We start from the raw sequence: 26,094 nt of genomic DNA, 5'->3' as shown, positions 1-26,094 counted from the left end.
TGCAACAATGGGCTCAAACATAGCAACAATTGTGAGAATGGCACAGGACCGCAGAGTGTTTTGTTCTTTTGTACATAGAGTCACTATGAGTTGGAATCAACTCCTTGACACCTAACAATAGCAAGGTGAGTCATGGTTACTATATTAAGTGAAACATACTCACTCTGGATACCATTATTATCTATGGTCTCCAGAAATCAATGGCATTTTCTTGCCTTAGATTTTGATGTTGCTTTCTAGGGTCATCCCTAACCCTTTTTTGTCCTGTCTGTTCTAGTAATCCTATTACCACTGTTGTTAACTGACTCTACTATCAGAGAAATTCTGTTTCCTGTGTTACCCTATACTTTTGGGTTTCATGGTCTTATATTCAGACATGTTCTCCCAACATGGAATCCCCATGGAATCCTCCCTCCCTTTCCCAGCTCCCATTCCTATTTGTTCTAGTTACTAGTTCATCAGAATCTCCAGGTCTGACTAGTGGGAAGCAGTCAAGGGGAAGTGATCTGTGCAGGTATCTTTTATTTCAGATTTCAGTTGGAGCGGGAATAGAAAATTAAGAGGTTGATATCTGTTTAGTGGAGGACAGCTCCATCCTATCCTTAGAAAGAAGCCGTATTTAGTTGTTGTTTGTAAATAAAGTTACAGGTGCCTATCTATTATCTTTATGATTTGCAGCTCAGTTAAAACACCATAGCTAGGACAAAAGAAAATATTCTAGAGGACATCTGATTAGGCAAAAGATTCTAGTTTCCCCCACCCCCAGTGTATGTGCTTAGATAAGCAAATGACCCCATATTCGTTTTTTTTTTTTTAAATTTTTTATTGTACTTTAGATGAAGGTTTACAGAACAAATAGATTCTCATTAAACAGTTAGTACACATATTGTTTTATGACATTGGTTGGCAACCCCATGACATGTCAACCCTCTCCCATCTCGACCTTGGGTTCCCTATTACCAGCTTTCATGTCCCCTCCTGCCTTCTAGTCCTTGTCCCTGGGCTGTTGTGCCCCATTGGTCTTGTTTTGTTTTATGGGCCTGTCTAATCTTTGGATGAACGGTGAACCTTGGGAGTAACTTCGTTATGGAGCTAAAAGGGTATCTGGGGGCTGTACTCTCGGGATTTCTCCAGTCTCTGTCAGGCCACTAAAATGACCCCATATTCTAATGCCTGGTTTTATTTTTGCTCTAAGTACATATTCTCTTGTTTTGCACAGCTATATTTTGGAAGTAAAGTGAACGTTCTCATAAACATACTCAAACTGTATATTCTGACTGAGAGTGTCTCTGAGTTGTTCAATAATAATATAAGTAATTATCATTTCTTCAGCACCTGCTGTGTGCCAGGCTCAATGCCAGGTACATTAGAGAGACAATCTGTTATCCTCATGGCAGGGCTAAAAGTTAGCTATTGCTTTCTCATCTGTAAAATGAGGAAACTTAGGCTCAGAGAGACTATATAATTTGCGCAAAGTCACAATCGGTGGCTGAGATGAGAACTCTATTTAAATGAGAATTGACTTCATAGCTATTTGACTTTAAATCCTATTCTCCCTCTTAGACCACAACCATGCAACTCTAACATCTACTTGAAGACTTAAATTTGAAATTTAAATATTCTTAGTGATTAAAAACACAACACAGAACAAAATGACAGAGCCTTGAACAGCAAATATTGTCAACTACAAGTATGGAAACATAATCTTAGAGGATGGAATTCCAGAGGCCACTTAAAACAAGCGTACACAGGACAGGGATCTTTTCTTGAAAGATCTGCTCATCACTTTTGTGTGGCACCAAGGTGGACTGAGCCACTCAGCTGGGGACTGCAATTCCTTTCCCCTCCATCCCCCAACCCATTTTCTCTGTTCATGAGGTAGAAATCCTGCTGTTGAAGCCCTATCCACCTGCTTAGACAAAGGATCTCTCTGGTCCCTATTGACTGTTCTGAACTCTTGGACTAGAACTCCACTAACCCCTCAGTGGATTGGGACAGCTAGCAGCGAGCTCAGTTTTGTTCAAACTCGTGCCATTCATTTTAAATATCTGACTTCCTGGTTTTGGTCAAAACCTATCTAAAATTCAATATCCATCTGATTCTTCATGGAAAACCAGATACTTGTTCCAAATCCCTTTTGATTTGCTATATTGATGTTGGGTAACATATATATGGAGACAGATCAAGGCAAAGAAGCCAAGGGCTTTCCTTATCTGTTCTGTTCTGCACTCCACCCCCTTCCATCCCAAGTGCTTTATACATTGTCAGCAGTTTTTTTCTTGCTACCTATCCAGATTTTCTCTTTATCATTATTGTATTTATTATTATTAAACTTCTCATCTTATCAGCTCTAAACTCTGCCTGAAGTTTTAAATGACAGTAACTACCACTACTACCACCATCATTAAACTTTTCCTTCCCCAAAGCAATTATGTTTGGGGAGAAGAATAGTTCACTTTTGTATGATTTCAATGATCTCTTCTCTTTTCCTTCTAATGGAGCTTCCTGTTAATGCCATATTTTTTTAACATGGAAGCATCTACAGAAAAAAGAAAAGGCCAAGTATTTGTTAAACTTTTTTGTATTTTTATAGTAACCCTTAAACCCTGCATTCACCTTGTGTGTGCATGTAATAAGTAGGGTTTAATTACTGTTGTCTCAGAGAAGACAGTAATAGGAGCTAAACTTCCTAGAGAATGAACAGTTTGCCTCTTACAAGCTTATCCCTTTGCAAAGGTTGATTATCTCTTTTAATCCTTACAAACTTCTGATGTAGCTTTCTGTTACTCTTCACAGCCGAAAACCAAAAAAAAAAAAAACAAAAAAACAAAAACCCAAACCAAACAAGTGGATTCCAACTGATACTGACCCTATAGGAGAGAGTAGAGCTGCCCCATAGGGTTTCCAAGGCTATAATCTTTATGGAAGCAGACTGCCACATCTTTCTCCTGCAGAACATCTGGTGGATTTGAACTGCTGACTTTTTGATTAGCAGCCAAGCGCTTAACCACTGCACCACCAGGGCTCCTTATTCTCAGACTGCAGATATGGAAATGAAAGTTTAGAGAAGTTAAAAAATGTCTATAGGGTCCAGGGACAAGGACTAGAAGGCAGGAGGGGACATGAAAGCTGGTGATAGGGAACCCAAGGTTGAGAAAGGACAGTGTTGACATGTCGTGGGGTTGTTAACCATTGTCATAGGGCAATGTACTAACTGTCTAATGAGAAACTATTTGTTCTGCAAACTTTCATCTAAGGTACAAAAAAAAAAAAAAGAATTATCTTTTTTTTATCAAATTTTATCAAATTGACAACAGCAACTCAAAAGGTTTGATGGGAAGCCTAGGGGGCAGTGAGTTGAAGATAATGATGACAGAATAATTTGGAAAAGGATAGTGAGAATAGCAGCACAACTGGAAGAATGTAATCCATGTCACTGAATTGTACATGTAGAAACCGTTGAAATGGTGTAACTTTGACTATGTATATTTTCACCAAAAAAAGGTCCTCCAAGGTGAAGAAGGGAGAGTGTTGACATGTCTTGGGGTTGTTAACCAGTGTCATAAAACAATATGTGTACTGACTGTTTAATGAGAAACTATTTGTTCTATAAACCTTCATCTAAAGTACAATAAAAAAAATTTTTAAAAAATGTCTGTAGGGTAGGACAAGATGCAAACCCAAGGAGCCTGATAGCAGAGCCCCTAGCCCAGCATCATCATAGCTGGGGACACAAAGGCAGAAACAATTTAGTCATGGACAGGAACCAGGGTGCGGCGTCTGCCTACATTTTGAAAGGTAAATCTGTGATGGATAGTTTTAACTTTAAGTAACTTGGAAAGTTTCAACTTTAATTCAGTCAAATAGATATATTTATATTATATCCTGTTTGGAGTCACAGTTAATTCTGGGTCCTGTGACAGTTGCACTGTTGACTGAGATGGGTGCTGACTGATGGCTTCAACTCTGTCAACACCATACAAGTAAAACAGTCCTTGGGTAAAGAAAATGTTGTTCTCTGATTGTATACTATCATCTAACATAGATTATGAAACATGCTCTACTCATATTTCTATGAAATTAAAAATGAAGAAAATATGTTTTTGCTCACTATGTATCTATAATCAGACCTACTTCATAAATTTATCTTTTTCTTGATCTATGAATCTTTATTTACTACTCATTGCTTTTGTTAAAATGCAGGCTTATCTGAAAAAATTATTTCTTAAAATAGTTCTTGGAAAATGAATCATATTTTCTCATTATTTTTAACATTGTAGTTGTAATTTCTCAAGGGGAAATTCTATTTATTCTTTATTCATTTATTCATGCTTTAAGCAATAATTTATAGAACATTCACTGTCTTAGTCATCTAGTGCTGCTCTAACAAAAATACCACAGGTGGATAGCTTCAACAAAGAGAAATTTATTCTCTCACAGTTTAGTAGGTTTTAAGTCCAAATTCAGGGCGTCGGCTCCAGGGGAAGGCTTTCTCTCTCTGTCGGCTCTGAAGGAAGGTCCGTGTCATCAATATTCCCTTGGTCTGGGAGCGTCTCTGCTGAGGAACTTCAAATCCAAAGGATGTGCTCTGCTCCTGGCACTGCTTTCTTGGTGGTGTGAGATTCCCATGTGTCTCTGCTCGCTTCTCTCTTTTATATCTCAAAAGAGACTGACTTAAGACACTATCTAATCTTGTAGACCTCATCTGTATAACTGCCACTAATCCATCTTATAACATCATAGTGATAGAGTTTACAACACATAAAGAAATCACATCAGATTATGAAATGGTACACAATCATACAATACTGGGAATCATGACCCAGCCAAGGTGACAGATATTTTTGGGGGATACAACTCAATCCATGACACTCGCCATGTACCAAACTGACTCTACTGCTAAATAGCTGGGTGGTGTTCATTAAGATTCACTTTCTGGGTCTCAGTTTTCATTTCTCTAAAATGCAGTCAGAAAAATAATGCCTACTTCTTAGGGTTGTTACAAAGGTGAAATGAAATAATCTATGTAAATAGCATAGAACAGGGCTTGGCGTATGGCAGGTGCACCAGGTATGTTAACGATTGTTCTGGTGGTGAATTCGGGTAATGTGTGTGGATAAAAGTAAATCTTGCCTTCCAGAAGCAAACATTCTAACAGGAGAGACAGGGCGGTGAACAAATACTTATAAGCAGTGTGTCAATTTCAATAGGAGACGTGTGCATATGGCACGGTGGAAGCACAAAGGAGCAAGTGATTAACTGAGCTATATGTTTTCAGGATTTCTTTAATAGGGGAGGTGATTCTAGAATTATATATTAGAGGAAGAGCTGGAAGTTTGAGGGAAAAAAAGGTGGGTGGGGGAAAGAACTACTACTAAAAAAATGTGGTGGTGGGGAGGCACTACTAAAGCATCTCACAACTTTTCTGATTCAGATAACTGCAAGAAGTTCAGTATGGTTTGGGTGATGGGTGGGTGAGATATTTAGCTTTTTTTTTTTTCAATTCTGGCTGCATATTAGATAACTTGTAGAGCTTTAAAAATAAGTGTAGCCACTGGGGCTAAAGCTTTACAATTCTACACTGGCAGGTGTGGAGCACGGGCTCTCAATCCTGGCCACACCTTAGAATCCCTGGGAGGACTTTCAAATATATGGATCCCAGGACCTCAACCCGAAGTATTCTGATATAACTTGTCTGGGTTAGGGCCAGGCATTAGTGTTATTTAAAAGTTCCCCCATGTGATTCCAGTGAGCATCTAGGACTGAGACTCACTCATCTAGAATGAGGTTCTAGAGCATCAGCAGTTTTTAAGCACCACAAATGATTCTGATATACAGCCCAGTATGAGAAGCACTTTTCTAGCTTATGAAGGGCCTTTTAGGTTATACCAAATAGTTTAATCTTTATCTTATGGGAAGCCATTGAAAAATATTATTTTTTGTTAGCAAAAGTTTCATACTTCTGCACAATGTAGACAGTATCATTGCCTTTAGGGATGGATTATGTGGTGGGCAGTTCAAGTTTCCATAGTGTCCTGCAGGGGGAAATATGCTATTTATACAAGAACTTTTAACAAGATATTTAACATTTGCTCTAGACTTTTAAGAATATGAATCTGTTATATAAGCTAAAACTATGAGACTGAATAAATGAGCATACATTTTAGAATTGAATTGAAATTTAAAAAAGCAGTGTCGGTTAAATTAATCTCTCTCAAGCACATTCTAGACATGGCAGCAGATTTTGAGGATACAGAGATAGATAGGACTTAGTAAACTGTTAGCTGTCTGCAATTTAATAAACACAGGCTCTGATCTCAGACTGTCTGCATTTAAACACTCTACCACTTATTATGACTATTAGCTTGGCTATCAAGTAGTGCCTAATAATAGTACCTATCCTTTAGGATTATTGTGAAAATTAAATGAGTACTATGCTTACTTAGCACAACACTAGGCACATTTCTTGACACTATTGCTTGGTTTTTGTTCCCCTTCCCTGTGCTGTGGGCTGGGAATTCTCTTCCGGGCACTCACAGGGCTCACCTTATTTGTTTCCTCTCTCTCAGGGATCACTATCCTGCGCTCCTGATGCACTGTGTCTGAAAAACATTGTTTCATATATTTTGTCTGGTTATTTAGTTGTTTCGTGAAGAATGGTGAAGCTAGTCCTTGTTACTCCATCTTGACTGGAAGTGGAAGTAATACATGCTTAAATAAATGACCTATTTGAACAACCTAACACAGCAATGTATTTTTAGGATTTCGGTTAGCAGTTAATTTTTCCAGTGTTTGAGGGCCATTGATACTAAATAGGGTATCCATACGGTATGGTAGTATGATCCATGTGCACCAACCATAGATCAATCACAATCAGTCACCTCATGTGACGATATTGTCCCTTTGTAAAGATGCAGGAAATATTCCTATTTTTAACCTACCCCTATGTCAGGAAATATTAAAGGTAATAATTTTTAGTCACAAATTGAATTTAGCGGTAAATACAATGAATAACTTGAAAATATATTCTGCCTTGTACTACCATGGGAACCAAAAAAACCAAACCAAACCCATTGCCTTTGAGTTGATTCTGACTCATAGTGACCCTATAGGACAGAGTAGAACTGCCCCATACAGCTTCCAAGGAGCACCTGGTGGATTTGAACTGCCAAACTTTTGGTTAGCAGCTGTAGCTCTTAACCACTACACCTCCAGGGCTTCCACCATGGGGGACAGGTATAGTTAAATATAAGGCAACAATTCTTGAACAACTTGCAATTGCTGCTCTAGGGAAGTCCACAGAGAGAAAGATGTACATAGAATAGCTTGGTGGGTCTTCTCATGGTTTGGACTGATCATCAAGCTTTATGTTGAAAGCTTATGTCCTACTACCTTTTGCCCCCTCTTCTCTACTGCCCCTCCTCCATTTTGGTTTCTGAGGTGAGGGATTCCAGGATGAAGCATGTTAGCCAAGTCATTTTAAAGTAAAATTTGATTTGCCAAATATAAGAGCATGAGGTGAAAGCAGCAAGCAAATGCTGTCGAGCAGGCTGATAGGTGTTTTTCTAACAAATTAACAGAAATAATTCTTAACATTCTGGTGACATAGAGATATATTTAGATATAGATGTGCTTAATTTTTTTTAGATAAATATTAATCACACTGTAAATTCTGCTTCTATTAATTTGTTTTCTTTTTCTGCTTGACAGTATTTCATGGACATCGTTCTGTGACAAATTTCAGTTTTTTTATTGTGGTAAAATATATAGATAATATAAAATTTTCCATTTTAACCATTTGTAAGTGTACAATTCAGTGGCACTAATTATATTCACAGTGTTGTGAAATCATTATCACAATTTGTTTCCAAAACTTTTTCATCACCCTAAAAAGAAACTCTGTATCCATTAAGCATTAACTCCCCCATTCTCCCCTTCCCCCAGCCAATGGTAACCACTAGTCTACTTTATGTCTCTATGCATTTGCCTATTTTAGATATTTAAGTGGGATCATACAATAGCTGCCCTTTTGTGTCTTGCTTATTTCATTTAGCTTAATGTTTTCAAGGTTCATTCATACGGTAATATATATTAAAATTTCATTCTTTTTATGACTGAATAATATTCTATTGTGTGTACATACCACATTTTATTTATCCTTTCATCTGTTGATGGGCATTTGGGTTGTTTCTACCTCTTTGCTGTTGTGATTAATGCTGCCATGAGCACTGGTGTACAAGTATCTACTTGAGTGCCTGCTTTCAGGTCTTGTGGATGTATGCTCAGGAGTGGAATTGGTGAGTCATATGGTAATTCTATGTTTAACTTTTTGAGGAACAGCTAAACTGTTTTCCACAACAGCTGCAGCATTTTAATTCCTACCAGTAGTGCACAAGGGTTCCAATTTTTGCACATCCTTTCCAACATGTGTTATTTTCCATTTTTTTTTATAGTAGCCATCCTATTGGGTGTAAAGTGGTATCTCATTGTGGTAAATATCACTTTTAATAGTTACATAATATTTTATTAAAAAATACATACTACGACATGCGTAAACCTTGGAAAAATTAAGTGAAATAAGCAAGACACAAAGGACAGATATTGTATGATCCCACTTAAATGGAATATCAAGAACACTAGAAATTCATGGGATAAATTCAAAGAAGCATTTATAAGTGAATTATATAATTGAAGTACCTCCTGAATAAAACAAAAAATCCTACTATGTTCTCATGTTTACGTTTTGTCAGTGAAGACATTTATTTGAAAAAGGGGAAGATAGTTAAAAAAAAAATTTCGTATTGAAGTAAATATTCATTTCCTTATCCTCAGAATTATCTTTCTTGGCTTTCTCTGACTTACTGTGAAATGAATTCAACCTTGTGTGCAGTTCTGAGATCTGTGGATTGATGCCTAGAGAAATAAAAACTATTGTAAAACAATTTGTGCACTGGATGAGAATTTAGACTAAGTGACCCCTCAAATCTCTTCCTGCTCTAAGATCTTGCATTTCCAAATCCTGTGTTTGTAACAGTGAATTTATCAAGAGAAAAATACATTTAACATTTTAATAGTCCTTGAATAGTGCCTTGAAATAATAGGTACCCAATAAATTTGTTGAATGGATAATAAATAACTGACAAGATTAAAATCAGCATCCAAAAGACCTTTTGAATTCTAAAAAGGCAAGCATAAATATTGTTAATGAGCTGGTTAATGTGTGGGTAGCTCATCAGTAGGTGGGAGCATGCCTCTCTTTGGAACTAAGAGTATTTTTAAATACTTTTGACCTTCCATTCATTATCTGTTTGGCTTTAGGCAAACATGAAACATATCTGATTGAATTATATAATTTATAAAATGGAAAGTTCTCCTCTGCCTAATTCAGGTGGTACTTGTGCACATCAAGTGAGATGTTCAAGAAGGTATTCTGTAAAATGTTATAGCAACATGAATTAGGAGCTTTTGTGATATGTTTACATTATGTCAGATACACTTAACTAGGGATCTGTTTTAGAACTAACTTAATTACATTCACAATTCTTTAAAGTGGTATGTGAGAATGGTATTGTGGTTATGTAGGAAAATGTCCTTATTCTAAGGAAATGCATGGTATATTTAGGACTGAAATATCACATCTGTAACATAATTTTGAAGTCCCTCAGTGGTGCAAACAGTTAACACACTCAGCTACTAACCGAAAGGCTGAGGTTTGAGTTCACCCAGAGGCATGTTGGAAGAAAGACTTGGTGATCTACTTCCAATAACTCAGCCACTGAAACCCTATGGAGCACATCAGGTCACACATAGGGTCAAAATGAGTTACATGACTTGATGGCACCTGCTTTTTTTTTAAACCTAATTTCAAATGTTTCAGCAAAATAAAGTATGATAGTTAGACAGACTGATAAACAAATGTGGGAAAACAGTAACAGTGACTGTGTGAGTGTGTGTGTATGCAGAGAAATTACACAAATGTGGCAAAATGTTAACAACTAGGGAATGTTCACAGTTGGCACAGTAGGAGTTATTGTCCTCAAATTTGACATCTCTATCCTCAACTCAAAGTAGCACTGGTGGTGCAGTTGTTAAAGCAAAGGTCGGTGGTTCGAACTCACCAGTCACTCTCCAGGAGAAAGATATGGCAGTCTGCTCCCATAAAGATAACAGCCTTAGAAACCCTATAGGACAGTTCTACTGTGTCCTTTAGGGTCGCTTTGAGTTGAAACTGACTCAGCAGCAGTGAGCGAGGGTATCCTCAACTCTGCACGTCCTTCTGGCCTGAACTTCATCTTTTGCTGGTATACTCTCTGTCATAAAGAACTATTTCCAGATTTAATCATTTACACTTTGAAAGTTATGAATTCATACTTTGTTATATTTTCCTGGTTGCACATTTAAATTACTGTAGCAATCATATATGCTAATTCTACAAAATTTGGAAGTAAAAAAAGTAAAGAAAAATTACCCATAATTTTACTTACTTACTGGTTGCTGTGGAGTCGATTCTGACTCATAGCAACCCCCCAAGAAACCCCGTAATTTTAGCATATGGAAATAATCATTGTCTTAGGCTGGGTTCTTCAGAGAAGCAAAACCAGTGAAACGTTATCTTAGCTATCTATTGCTGGTACAACAGAAATACCACAAGTGGATGGCTTTAACAAACAGAAATTTATTCTCTCACAGTTTAGGAGGTTAGAAGTCCAAAATCAGGGCCCGGCTCCTAGGGAAGGTGTTCGCTCTCTGTCAGTTTTCGGGGAAAGTCATTGTCATCAATCTTCCCCTGGTCTAGTTGCGTCTCAATGCAGAGACCCCAGGTCCAAAGGACACGCTCCACTCTTGGTGCTTCTTTCTTGGTGGTATGAAGTTCCCCTCCTCTCTGCTCCTTTTCCTCTTTTATATCTCAAAAAAGATTGACTTAAAATACAACATAATTCTATAGATTGTATCCTGCCTCATTATCATAACGACCTCTAATCCTGCCTCATTAACATCATAGAGGTTAGAATTTACAACACATAGGGTAAATATATCAGATCACAAAATGGTGGTCAGCCACACAATACGGGGAATCATGGCCTAGCCAAGTTGACGCATATTTTTGGGTAACACTATTCAATCCATGACAAGCATGAGAGAGAGACAGACAGAAAGACAGAGAGAGAGATTTATCTCAATGAAAGGACTCATGTGATTGTAGAGGCTGGCAAGTCCCAAGTCTGTGGGTCAGGTGTCAGGCTGAAGGCTTCTCCTGACTCATGTAGTTGCAGGGGCTAACGAACCCAAGAGTGGCAGCTAGATGGCAGCTGCTGGCTCACAGGCTGCAGAGGCTGACAAACCTAAGATCAGCAGGTGAGACGGCAGTCTGCTGGCTCACAGGCTGCAGAGGCCAATGAATCCCAAGATCGGCAGGCAATATGGTAGGCCACTGGCTCAAGTCCCAAGAACCAGAGGTCAGATGAGAACGAGCCAGATGCAGGACCCAGAGCAAGCAATTGAACTTTGCCAGAACATCCATACATACATTGGATACAGGCCACACCCCCGAGGAAACGCCCCTTACAGCTGATTGGCTCATTACATCAGCTACATCATGGAAGATGATTACATCATTACATAACTGCTATACTACATTATTATGTAGCTGCCAAACTGCTGAGAATCATGGCCCAGCCAAGCTGACACATAACCTTCACCATTACAACCATTATTGCATTTAGATTTATTTCTTTCTACTCTTTAATTATGCAACTTTCCATTAAAACTTTTTATTTTTTAAAAATATTTAAACCTACTGAAAAGTTGAAAGAATACTACAGTAGACACCTATGTACCTGCCATATACAGTCATTGATTACTTTTTGCCACACTTGTTCTCTTTCTCTCACTCTTGCTGTTTGTATATGAATATGTATCTTTTGAAATTAAGTTGAAGACATGATGATACTTCATCCCTAAACATATTGGCATGTATTTCTTAGAATAAATGTGTTCTTTTACATAACCACAATACTATTATCACAGCCAAGAAAATTAATTCAGTTGATTTTCTTCACAAATGTGATAACTTTCAGTCTATTCAGAATTAATATATATTGAGTTCTTCTTTATTTAAATTATAGCGTACCATTTTGCAAATGATTTTTAAATGACTGCATCTTGTATATTATTCAACCATTTTTGTTCTATGTCTGGATTTCTTTATATTGCTTATATTTTTACTACTATGAATAATGTTGAAAATACCCAATTTTTCTGAAGATTTTAAAGACAATTTATCTCTATTATGGAATGGAAGGTTTCATTTCCCTTTGAATGAATTTCAGACATGAACCAACATCTGAGAGAGAGGGTTTTTGTTTTAGCTGTGGTTTTGATATTCTTCCCCCCAGTGGATAGAAGGTGCAGAGACACAAGTTATTGAAATAATGACAGCATTAGAATTTTAGTCAAGTAAGAGTGACTTGAAGTTAAGTCCAGAAATTTCCTCCCTCCTGACTCTTCTCTGTTTAAAACACTACTCTGAAAGTATTATTAGAAATGAGAAAAATGACATAGATTATTTTTTCCTGTAAGGCTTCATTTTTTTTTTTTTTGATTATGAAATGTTGGTGTTGCAACGATTAAGTTCTGGGCTGCTAACTGAAAGTTGGCAAGTCAAACCTACCAGTGGTGCCACAGAAGAAAAGACCTGGTGATTTCTCCCATAAAGATTACAGCCTAGGGAACCCTATGGTGTGGTTCTGCTCCGTCATATGAGTCAGAATGGACTCGATGGTGCACAACATCAGCAATTTACTAATGTATTATTGAATGTTTATCCTTATTATTCTTTAAAATAGACCTTCAGGTAAATGGTCCTGAGACAGTTAATTGACTTGGTCAAAGTGTCTCATCATATACATGACGTGGCCTGGATTTTAATTCATGTCCCTGAGTTTCTTCTTAGGTGTATATACTTACGTATATTCCTCCTTGACTGCATACCTCCTTCTGGGCCCTGTGTTGTGTATTTTATTAACATATCTGATTACTTTCAGGGTTTCGTGCACCTGAAGTGGCCAAAGGAAATGTTATTTATAACCAACAAGCTGATGTTTATTCATTTGGTTTACTACTCTATGACATTTTGACAACTGGAGATAGAATAGTAGAAGGTTTGAAGTTTCCAAATGAATTTGATGAATTGGCAATACAAGGAAAATTACCAGGTAAGTTCTACTTTATCTATTAACATCAGCAGCTTTGTTTCCAAGTTATTTAATTGTAGTTGTATATTTTATTTCACATTTGGAAATTTTTTGGTTGGTATATGAAATATCCCTAAATTCTGTGACACATTAATAAGAATAAGATTCATTTGAAAAAGGTAGCTCTTAGACTGTTTTTTTTTTTTTTTAAATCCCAAATTAAATTTATGTTGATATTTTGGGTATTAAATTTAGAAATATGCTCAAAAAAGTAAATTACTCTCAGAACCCCTGATTTGGCGACTTCTAGTTCTCATAAAGAGTTAACTATGGATCCACTAGCCTGGAGTGGTTTCATTTTCTTGGAGTGAAATAATTTGTATGCGGGAATGGAAGCTTGAATTATTTATAATAATGTTCTCTAGTAGTAAATATTAAGAAGAATTGGTAAATGAGAATTTAATGAGATCAAATTTCATTTTAATAGTTGTCTCATGCTTTTAAGAAATTCTAAGACATTGTTATTCTTTCCTTGACTTTTATTTCAGTTCCTACTACAAAGTGTCCCTTTAAATTTATTTAGCCGTTTTGCATATTTTCTGTTTTCCTTCCGTTTAAGAAACATTTATGAGTTTATACTATGTGCCAGTACAGAGAATATAGCTTTAACTATCTCCTTTGGGTGTGGGGGCTGGTGCTTAAAGATTCTACAAGAAGGAAGTACATTATTATTGGATATTTCTCAGATGCAAGCTGGGTCATCTCCCTTACTTTGCTAATTAGCTTTCTAGTGGAAGTATCCAGGTCTCTAGTCTATACCAGCCAGAAGAATAGTATCCCGTGCTGTCGAGTCGATTACAACTCATAGCAACCCTATAAGACAGAGTAGAACTCCCCTCATGGGGTTTCCAAGAAGCGGCTGGTAAATTTGAACTGCCAACCTTTTGGTTAGCAGCTGAATGCTTAACCACCGGTGCCACCAGGGCTCCGTGAAGAGTAGCATACTTCTTATAGAAAGTAAATGTACACAAACTAACTGTGGGGATGTGAGGATTAAGTCCTTGCCTATGCTGAGTATTAAAATAAAAATTATTTACATAGAAGCTTAATTATTATATGGGTAAATTTGAAATACAGTTATGGAATAAATATCTATTTATTTAATTGATACTTGAGTCTCTTTTTATCCCATAAAATTCAAGATTTTTTTTTTTGATGTCTCCAGTGGAGATAAAGTTAATAAATTAGCTTTACATTTATGATAAGTAAATTCAGAATAAATATAAGATTATAGGATTATGGGAATCACTTCCTTTGCAATGTTTAGACTTCTAATATACATTAAGAAGAAATAAAATAATTGTTTTCTTTTCTTTATGAACTAACATGATATGTTTTTAATGTTTTAGACCCAGTTAAAGAATATGGTTGTGCTCCATGGCCTATGGTTGAGAAGTTAATTAAAAAATGTTTGAAGGAAAATCCTCAAGAAAGGCCTACTTCTGCCAAGGTATTCTTACAGTCACAATGTATTAATATATGCTACAGATGTATACATAGACATAACTGTAATAGCTTTAAAATGTTTATAAGGCAAGAACATTGCCAATATTCGAAAGCCCTCATATGCCTCTTCCTGAATGAGTCATCCTTATCCTCCTTTCTGTAGATGTAACCACTCTCCTCACTGTGATAATCATTGCTTTGCTTTGCTTTATAGTTTGGTTTTCCTGTATTCATGATTTATTTAAATTGAATCATACTCATTTAGTGTTCTGAGATTTTCCATTTTTCCTCCCAACCTTATTTTGTAAGCTTCATTCATGCTGAATATAGCTGGTGATTATTTTCACTACTATTATATTCTACTTTTTCAGTGATCTACAATGTATTTATCCATTTTCATGTCCTTGTGCATTGGTATTGTTATCAGCTTTTTTGCTGTTATAAACAGTGGTGCTATGTACATGTCTCCTGGTGCAAATTGTATTAAAATTTCTTTGGAATATATACCAAGGAGTGGAATTGCTCTGTCATTTGAGTATCCAGATGGTTTTCTGAAGTTGTACCGGTCCCACCAGCTGTATATTAAGGTAGCTATTGCTATATATAGTCTCCCTAAATTTAGATATTATCAAACTTCTTAATTTTTATAATTAGGTCTAAAGTCTTGTTGTCTTGATTTGTTGTTGTTGTTGTTAGGTGCCATCAAGTCAGTTCCGACTCATAGCAACCCCATGTACAACAGAATGAAATGCTGCTCGGTCCTGTGCCATCCTCATGATTGTTGCTATGTTTAAGCCCATTATTGCAACCATTGTGTCAATCCGTCTCATCGAGGTTCTTCTTTTTTGCTGACCCTCTACTTTACCAAGCATGATGTCCTTCTCCAGGGACTGGTCCCTCCTGATAACATGTCCAAAGCGCATGAGATGAAGCCTCACCATCCTCCCTTCTAAGGAGCATTCTGGCTGTACATCTTCCAAGACAGATTTGTTTGTTCTTCTGGTGGTCCGTGGTGTTTTCAATATTCTTCACCAACACCATAATTCAACTGCATCAATTTACATTACAAATTACTAATAAGGCTGAGCATGTCTTTTATGTTGATTGACTATGTTTCCTGTTCTACAAAATGCCCGTTCATTATTTTGCCTGTTTTTCTCTTGGGTTATTTGCCTACAAATCAAACAAGATAAAGACATTCTTTATATATCTCATACTAACCCTTTGTTGGTTATATATGTTACAAATTTCTTTTCCCAGTTTTTTGCTTACCTTTTTATTTTGTATAGGGTGTATTTTGATGAACAAGATTTCTTAATTTTAATGTAGACAAATTTAAAATCCTTTTTTATGGTTATTACTTTTTGGATTTGTCTTAAGAAGTTCTTCTCTACCCAAGAGTCACAAAAATATTTACTTATGGTTTCTTAAAAAAAATTTAGTTTTACTTTTGACATTCAAGATCTTAATCCATAGGGAATTGACATTTGTATCTAGATTCAATTTCATTTTTTCCAGATGGATAACTTGTTCTTCCAGCTTTATTTATTAAATAGTTTCTCCTTTTTTCCATTGCTGTGCCATGCCCACTCTATAATTTATCAAAGATACACACACTCACACCAACACCTTTTCTGTTCTGTTGGTCAGTTTATCTATCATTCCTTCAATAATACATTGTCTTAATGCCTGTAACTTTGTAATAGTCCCACCTCCCCTCTTATTTTTTCTTCACTAGGAGTGTTTTGGCTATTCTTGGGCTTAGTTCTTCCCTGTAAATTTTGAAATCAGTTTGTCAAATATTATGAAAAAACCTTATTATGCTTTGGGTGGACTTTTGTTGAATCTGTAGACACTTTGGGGAAGATTATATCCTTATGATATTCAGACTTATTATTCTTGATTGTGGGTTATCTCTCCTTTTATTTAGGTTTTCTTAAGTGTCTGTCAATGAAGTTTTATAATTCTGCTACATGTCTTGTACATCATTTGCTGGATTTTCTTGCTCCAAATTGCTTTAAACTCAATTCCTGAATTGAGATTTTTTTTTTTTTTTAAATAGCCAGGTGATGGTGAATTTGGTCAACAGATCTTTTTGAGAGAAGACTTATGAATGACAATTTCTCAGGATTCTTGTGCCTTCCACCTCCTTTCTCTGCACAGTCCTATGGCAACTCCTTGTAGACCAGTTGAAGGTGCACAGCTTTATTTCTGGTTTGCACTTACTGAGACTATGCAGCCCTTCGGGATCCCAGCTTTGTGGGTACAGGACCTTTATTACACTTTCCACTTTGAGCAGGCCCTAGACTTTTTCTCATCCAGCAACCCCAAAAGGCCTCCCAAAACACACGTCAATTTTGCCCTCCGGCAGACAAAGGTCCACAGGACAAATCTAGCTTTAGAATGAAACTGATCTCTCTCATTTCTGTCTTTCATTAAGATTTTGGCTTGATAATTCCTTATGGTGTTGTCAGAGCTTCAGTATTTTTAAATTCTACCTCTGGTAATTCCAAGAAGTTCTCTTCTCTGGAAGGTTTCTTGATTCTTTGTTTTGGTGGCTTGCTGAAGCCTTCATGGTCTGCCTCTTTATGATTTGATATTGACTGTTGTTTCCGAGCCATCAATAAGCTATTGTTTATTTTATGTTTGCTTACTGTGTCCTAGCTTCTTGGTTTGTTTCATTTTGATATGCCCAAATAGGCTGGTTGTGTGAGCTGCTTTGATTATTGGCATCTTGAAGCTCTCGCATCCTGTCTCCAGGTGGTTAGATCTGTTACTAGGTATGTGAGACCAGGAGTCTGTTTGTCTTCTTGTGTGGTTTCAGCTCAGGTGTCCAGGTCATCAGTCACCGAGTGTATGGTGCAGGCTCTCACCTACAGTCCTAGATGGGCAGGGGTGATTGGAGTAGGCACAGGTATCTGGCTGCAGTAGGGGGTCATGCGCTGATCCGAGGCAGGGGGCTGACTGCTGCCCCTTAGTGTCTGGGTGGAAGGTGTGTCCTTATTCCCTAGAGCACATAGGTAGGTGGGTTTTGCAGCCAGATTATGGGCACCCAATGCTGTTGGCTGTAAGGACTGGAAGTCACCACTTATTCTTGGACCTCTGTTGCGGGTGGCTTGGTAGAGTAGGTGGAGCCATCAGTCCTCAGGTCCCTGATGTGGGTAGGTGAGGACCCTGCTTAATGGGCAGGGTGGTGTCAAATGTCACGAATCTGCCACTCTCCCTTATAGTAGATACAGAAGAAAATAGGCTTCAGGTATATACCCTGTTATACTGTGCTAATGAGGACCTACACTGTTGAAATGGGCCCACACAAGTTTATTTAGGGGTAAAAGGCGTTTAGAGTCCGTGGACCCCTTATGCCTGTGCCTAGACAAAGGGGCTGTGTCTGCCCTGAGTTCCTGGTTTAGGGGAACTGGCAGATTATTTTCTCCTTTTTGTTAATTTGTTCCCTCTCCAAAGCCGAGAGAATGGCTCAGGGCGCACTAGGGTCCTACTTCTGGCCCAGGGGGCACAGCAATCAGTGAAGCCGACTGGGACCAGAGCAGTGTGGGGAGGGGGCAGGTAAATGGGAGAGCAATACCTCCCCAAAGTGTTTTTTTTTTTTTTTTGGATCCACGTGGTAGGTTAGATGCTTGTACTTATCTTTTGCCAGTTGAGTGTCGTTTGTCACTGGTTCTGGAGGTTTGAGCAAACTCTCCACCACTTGGTCTCTCCTGATGTGGGAAATGCGTCCCGAGCGCCACTGCTTGCCTCACCAGAAACGCCAGCTGATCCAGCCTACAGGGTGCTGTTGTTGGCCAGGTCAGGTCTGGCAACTCCTCGCTGTTTCTGAACTGTCTCTCCCTCCCCCTGCTGCTCAGTCCAATTCCTCAACTTTGTCTTTGATGTTTAGGGCTCCATGATTGTTATATATAATCAATTCACTTGTTTTTTCAGGTCTTTGTTGTAAGAGGGACCACAGGAAGCATCTGACTACTCCGCCATCTTGGCCCTGCTCAGCTTCAGTATTTTTATAACATTGCTTTTCTGTTTGTTTCTTTTTAATAATAATTTATTCAACATTTTAAATTGTTTTTAACTCTTCTACCGTATTATCAGAAACAGAACGCTGACTATGTTTTAAACTGATGCAAATTTTGATGTATCAAAATAAGAGCTGTCTCTATGTTGTGAAGTCTTGATTTTGTATCATAATTCATTGAAAAAATTTCATTCAGCTTCAAATTTGCTGGTCAAAATATCCAAGTACATCTACATAGACTTTATCAAACATTAAATTATATAATTTTCTTGGCTAGTTGGCCTATTTGTTCTTTAATTTAGTTTACCACAGTGTTAATTATACTTTATTTTTTATTTTATTTTGTCACAGTGAAGTTATTTATTTTATCACAGTGAATATTTCCATAACTTTAAAGTTTTTATTTTTATACTTTGTTGATTTTATAGAGTACATAATAATCTTGATTTTTTTTTGTAGTAACTGACAGTATTCAAAACACTTTGACATATCTATTTTATCTTCAAAATTCAGTATGTAGTAGGCAAGATGTGTAAAATTATTACCTTCAGCAGATGAGGCACCAAGAGAACAAGCAGCTTTCTCAGGGTCTCATGTGTGGCAGACAAATGACTGTATCATGACTGTTCTAGCCCAGCTCTCTGACTCCAGGTTCTGTTTCCTTATGCTCGCTGCACACTCTCTCCATTTCTTTAATGTTTGAAGGAAAAACATACAAGCAGAATCTAGAGGTGATTTCTAAATTTTGTTACCAGAAACTAAAATTGCCTTTCCTTTCAAATGGTAGAAGCTCTGCAGAACTGTTGGGTGAAATGTTTATCTTCCACTTGATGTGGCTCTTAATGAATAGTGCTGAGCTATGCAGTAAAGAATCGAGTGAAAAACATCTTTGTTTCTTCTAAATTTCTGTTTAGTTGACACTTTGGGGGTTTCTTTTTCTTTTTCACAAAATATACCATACATACAAAAGAGTTTGTATCACGTTCAGTTTAAATAAATTTTAGTTTTTTAATGTAATTTTATGTATAGTTTGAGTTATTAATCTTAATGATATTTATGGGTCACAGCTTAATAACAAATTTAGGTTTTGTTTGATATTTAACATGTTCTACATTATGCACAATAATATGATCTTTTAAAAAGAAATGTGGTAAAATTGATGTGAGCTGTTGTGTTATTTTTTAAAACTTTCTCAGGTTTTTGACATTTTGAATTCAGCTGAGTTAGTCTGCCTGATGAGATATATTTTATTGCCTAAAAACTTTGCTGTTGAATGCATGGTGGCTACAAATCCTAACAGCAAGAATGCAAGCATCTGGCTGGGCTGTGGGCACAGTGACAAAGGACAGCTCTCCTTTCTTGACTTGAATACTGAAGCACACACTTCTGAGGTAAATCTCAGTACTCTAAATAGGAGATGTTTTTACAAAGCCTACTTTGTGGATTAGTTTAAAGCCTATACTATTTAAGTTATTTAGGAAGAACCTTCTTAAACTTTATAGCTTAAGGCATGTACTCAGACTTTCTTATACTTAAATAAGAGCTAATATAGCAGTATCACTAAGTTAGGCTCCTGTTAGAATAACAGTATTCACACAAAATTAAATAATCTGTATTTGGTTTTAAAATCAAGTATATATGTGTCTTAGGACAGGTTCCTTAGAAGCAGAGCCTGAGGCAGGGATTCTTTTTTTTTTTTTTAATATTTTATTGTACTTCAGGTGAAGGCTTACAGAACAAATAGTTTCTCATGAAACAGTAGTACACATGTTGTTTTATGACATTGGTTAACAACCCCACAACATATTAACCCTCTAACTTCTCAACCTTTTTTTTTTTTGGTGAAAATACACATAGCCAAAGATACACCATTTCAAAAATTTGTACATACACAGTTCAGTGACATTGACTACACTCTTCCAATTGTGCTGTTATTCTCACTTAAGATGAAGGCTTACAGAACAAAATAGTTTCTCATTTAACAGTTACTACAAATGTTGCCCTATGACAATGGTTAACAATCTCACAACGCATCAACAATATCGTTACTCAACTTTGGGTTCCGTATCACCAGCTTCCTTGTCCCCTTCTGAGGCAGGGATTCTTGTGTAAGTGACTTAAGGAGAGAGAACTTGTAAGGAAGTGAAAGACACAGGAGAGGACATGAGAAGAAGCTCAGCAAAAATGTCATGTCTGAGGAAGTGGAGACTCAACCTTTACCCACAAGGAGTTCTGAAGTGTGAATGGCATCATGGAATTGTCGCACCATGAGGCCAGGGGCCAGTCTTTTATTCCTACATATTAGTCATTCATTGTTTACAGTCTGCCCCGCAGTGTGGGTGATGTAACCTCTGAAATTCCTGGAAATCTAGATATTATGGACCTAGGGCAATTCTATGGTGAAGGGGGCAAGCTCTCATCTGTTAGTAACCAATACTCAGAGCAGCTGGGGGTTGGGTACATCTTACTGATGGAGGAGATCTGGGAGGGGCTCCTACAATGGTTCCTACAAGATGAATCATAGAATTGTACTGGCAAATATAAGATAAATTTCTGTACTTATGAAATAATTTTTTTACTATTGCTTTGTTGTGCTTAAACTTTATTCTTAAGGTTACATAATCCTTAAGAATAATTAATTTGATGGAATGAAAGTTTGAATGAAAATTGATTCAGAGAAATAATTTTCAAGTTTAGTCTCAGATTCATTCCAGAGAGGTAAAAGTTGTTTGTTAACTCATTTATTGCTGAAAATTAAAGAAAATTAGCACATTTTTAAAAATTAAAAGCGAGAAAATAGAGTTAAGTATATTGATTATAGAATATTTTCATTGTATCTATGTCCTAGTCACTGAAGATAGACCCAAGTCCCTCAGAGTGTGTTTTATTTTCTTAACAGGAAGTTACTGATAGTAGAATATTGTGCTTGGCCTTGGTGTACCTTCCTGTTGAAAAGGAAAGCTGGATTGTGTCTGGAACACAGTCTGGCAATCTCCTGGTCATCAATACTGAAGATGGGAAAAGGAGGCATACACTTGAAAAGATGACTGATTCTGTTACTTGTTTGTATTGCAATTCGTTTTCCAAGCAAAGGTACAGAGATGAATTTGATCCATAAGGGAAGAGTAGATATCATTTAGATGACTTAATTGTATGCAGTATTGTTATTGTGCCAGAAAAGATTGCTCATTTTTAACTTATTTCTATTGGTTTCCATATATCAGAGGGAATTGCGGGAGGTCACAAAGATGTTTATTTTTTCGTAGACATGTCTGGCTAAGGCAAAATTATAAAATAGGTCAACCATTTCTTTAGGCCCTCCAGCCCTGTCCTGGTATCACATCAGCCATGGCTGTATCTCTTTACCTATCCTCATGTCAACTTACCTTTGTAGGACTTCTTTGAAAATGATTTCTTATTCATTTTCTTTGAATACATACATCTCAATAGCCTGTTTGTGGGATGCTTAAACATCAGTTAACTACCAAATTGGGAAAAAATCCAGTAAACTAATTTATAAGTTAATAGTTTGAAAATGACTTAACCTTTTTCGGTTGCAGGGATCTTATCCCAAAGGAATTTACCTAAATGGCAGAATGTCAGACATGACTAATGGGTTGCTTGCTGTATTATTTGGGAAAGGATAGTTTCCAGCAGCTGTTATGATTATACCCTGTATGCTTGTCTCAGTTGTCAGTACTGGAAAAACATATCAAAAAAAATGTCCAGCCCAAATTTTTGGCAGCTGGAAACATAAACTCCACTGGCAGTTTTAGAGTTGAAATTATTTGAATATAAATGTTCCCTTTGTAACAATTTAAAATTTTTCCTTTTAGCAAACAAAAAAATTTCCTTTTGGTGGGAACTGCTGATGGAAATTTAGCAATTTTTGAAGATAAAGCTGTTAAGGTAAATATTGAATACATTCTACAGCACAATTTATTTTAATTCCTTTGTTTTATATATGTTCATCCCCCTCGTATACAGTTATAAGCTCCTTGAGAGCATGGATCATAAATTCTGCTTTTAATCTTTCTATTGGTTCATAAAGTCTTATACACAGTAGATTCTCAGTAAGTACTTACTGATTGCCATATATTTCATCTGAATGAACTAAGGACAAAATGACAAATGAGATCTGATTTATAAAGTTAGGAATGAGAATAATTCAGTTTTTGCACATACGAATACATACCAAAAAAACCAAACCCATTGCCGTTGAGTCGATTCCGACTCATGGTGACCCCCTGTGTTACAGAGTAGAACTGTTCCATAGAGTTTTTTTAGGTTGTAATCTTTACAGAAGCAGATCTCCAGGCCTTTCTTACGTGACATCACTGGGTGGGTTCCAACTACCAACCTTTAGGTTAGTAGTCAAGTGCAAACCATTTGCGCCACCCAGGTACCTTTGTGAAGTACATAATTCCTTAGAAATATGCTGTGGCAAAGAAGAAGTTAAATTTTAAATCTGGCTTGCCACTAACTTTTTCTTTAGCCTGAAATGAACAAATATTTTAACTTCTCCCTTCTTCAGATTCTCCTTAGTCATTCAGGCATTCATCCATTCATTCAGCCGTTGGTTAGTCCATTTATTCTATATCCTACCATACATATGGCTTGCTATCAAAAAGCCATTGTCTATCGAAGACAGAGAAGTAGAGAGTAATCCCTAGGTTATTCTCTGTACCATTTTTTTTTTTTTTTTACATGGAGAACTGAAGAGGTTGGTTATGGGATAATATTTTGAATCCCACTTGAATGAATCCAGTTTTGCAGAACCTTTAAAAAGTGTATCCCAAATTTTTATTTTAACATATCTAATCATTTAAAGGAGTCCTGGTGGCATAGTGGTTAAGAGCTATGGCTGTTAACCAAAATGTCAGCAGTGTGAATCCACCAGCTGCTCCTTGGAAACCCTATGGGACAGTTCTACTCTGTCTTATAGGGTCGTTATGAGTCAGAATTCAACTCGACGACAATGGGTTTGGTTTTTTCTTTTGTTTTGGTTCAATCGTTTAAAATGAGAAAGTAGTTTTTAAAAAGTAATTTATACAGTGTTTACATTTATACAGCTATTCATTTTGCTAAGAGTGTGTTTTCTCTTTTTGGCAAAGTGTAAAGGAGTTGCTCCTTTGAAGATACTAAATATAGGAAATGTCAGCACTCCGCTGATGTGTTTGAGTGAATCCATGAATTCAGCTGAAAAAAACATAATGTGGGGAGGATGTGGCACAAAGATTTTCTCATTTTCTAGTGATTTCAGCATTCAAAAGCTCATTGAGACAAAGACGAATCAGCTGTGAGTTATTTCTGTCTCTACAACTAATTTACCATATTATTTATGTTTATTTTCTTAATTATGTCAATAATGCTATTGATAATCCCTAATGAAGGTCTTTTAAAATTTATAATTTATTTTTCTATTATAAAAGTAAACATTCATTATAGAAAATTTCAGAGAGTAAAGGAAAGTAAAAAAATATCGCTTAACCTAACCGCATTTGATGTAAAATATGTAAACTCATCTCAGTCTTGGTGCAATTTATAAATCTAAATTTTGAACAATTTTATTAGCTCTGTATCAACTTAAACAGATGGAATTTAAAGGGCAATTGCTTCTGTATAAATCCATGGATTGTATATGTGCAGTTTTGGGTAATTTCTACTAAGTATAGATTGTAGGGAGTACAGACCTCAAGAGTAAACTCCTCACTAGATTCGATAATTATATAGACATCTGATCTATAGCCAAGTTAGTAAATGTGATACCAGTTTCAAGCAAGAATAAAAAAAAAAAATCTAGTCCCATTTGTTGTTTCAATTTTTTAGTTGTAGTGTTACCACATCATTGCAGCTGTTTCTTACTTATTATATTCCTCAGTGAGAAGCAGTGTAGGGTAGTGGCTCAAAGCATAAATCATAGTTCTAATCTTGGCTCTGCCATTTATGGTTATATGAACTTGAACAAGAACCTTTCAAATCTTCAGTCCTCTCTACCTTGAGGATTATTATAGACTCTATCTCAAAGGGATGTTTAGATGATTAAATAAGAAAATTACTATAAAGAGCTTAACATAATGCCAAACCCCTGGTAAGCTCTCAATAAATGTTAGCTATTTTTAGGATTATTATTAGCTTTGAATCACAAATCCCTATCTCATCCACCTACTTGCCCAAGTCTGAAATTTGTAAGCAATCCTTGACTCCTTTGTCCTTTGTTCCCTTGTCCACTTGAATCTTCTCCTAAATGACTCTCAAATCCTTGTGTTTCTCACCATTCCCACTGCTGTTACCAGAGACCAGGCCATCACCATTGTCCTTGGTCATGTTAACAATAACATCTGTCTATTCAGTTCTTAACCTCGGATTATGTACTCTTCTCAGCATTGCAGCCAGAGAGGTCCTTGTAAAATGCCAGTCTGGAGTCAGTCTCCTGCTTAAAACCCTTCAGTAGCATCCCATTGATCTTTGCATAGAGACCAAATTCCTTAAGATAGCCTACCAGCCGCTTCATGATTTACTCCTTGCTTACCTCTCTAGACTCACCTTTTGCAACTTTCTTGCTATCTGTGCTTCAGTTATACTGAAACTCTCCGTTTTTTGAAGACAGTTGACTCCCTTTCATCCTAGCCTTCACTTGGGGTTTTTGCTATTCCTGGATGACTACCGTGCCTTCTTCCTGTTTAAGTTTAAATGCCGCTTCCTCTGAGTAGCTGTTCCTGATCCCACCTGTGCTGATGAGATGCCTCAGATTTGTGCTTCTATTGCATCTTGTGTAACCCTTCACACCATCTAACACACATTTATATAATTGTATTTTTAAAAATACTTTCTTAATTCTGGAGACCCACTGGTTCTCAGTACTCTGCACATTACCCACCCAAACTCATTCCCATCAAGTCAATTCCAACTCATAGCAACCCTATAGGGCAAAGCAGAACTGCCCATAGGGTTTCCAAGGCTGTAAATCTTTATGGAAGCAGACTACCACATCTTTCGTGAAGCAGCTAGTGGATTCGAAACGCAGACTTTTCAGTTAGCAGCTGGGCACTTAACCACTGCACCAGCAGGACTCCTTTCTGCAGCACGTTAGAAACCACTAAATAGCTGCAAATAATCTAAAGCTTGGGACTCACCTCAGACCAATTAAATAAGAAACTCTGAGGATGAACTCAGGCTTCAGTATTTTCTTAAAGCTCTCGGATTATTCTAAAATGCAGTCAGGGTTCAGATCCGCTGCAGTATGTTATAAATTCTCATGAATGAGGACTTTTTTTTTTTTTCTGTCACAATTTGTTTCCTAGCATGGGCCTAGAGCATGGTAAATATTTGGATGAACTTATTCTTATTTTGTAATTTCTACTTTTATCC

At 36.8% G+C, this 26,094-nt stretch overlaps 1 protein-coding gene across 1 annotated transcript in view; it reads left to right on the top strand.

Moving 5' to 3' along the window:
- LRRK2 (leucine rich repeat kinase 2) overlaps positions 1–26,094 on the top strand; it is a 155,486-nt gene that overhangs the window by 123,059 nt on the left and 6,333 nt on the right. Inside the window, exons 42-47 of the mRNA XM_023738875.1 lie at positions 13,044–13,214; positions 14,603–14,703; positions 19,920–20,114; positions 21,623–21,816; positions 22,560–22,632; positions 23,838–24,022. Of these exons, the coding sequence (XP_023594643.1) occupies positions 13,044–13,214; positions 14,603–14,703; positions 19,920–20,114; positions 21,623–21,816; positions 22,560–22,632; positions 23,838–24,022 (919 nt within the window). The remainder of the gene's footprint in view (positions 1–13,043; positions 13,215–14,602; positions 14,704–19,919; positions 20,115–21,622; positions 21,817–22,559; positions 22,633–23,837; positions 24,023–26,094) is intronic.

The sequence above is a fragment of the Trichechus manatus genome, unplaced genomic scaffold (genome assembly GCF_000243295.1).
Source record: "Trichechus manatus latirostris isolate Lorelei unplaced genomic scaffold, TriManLat1.0 scaffold00123, whole genome shotgun sequence".
NCBI classification, from domain to species: Eukaryota; Metazoa; Chordata; class Mammalia; order Sirenia; family Trichechidae; genus Trichechus; species Trichechus manatus.
This window is presented reverse-complemented; position numbering and strand designations above follow the sequence as displayed.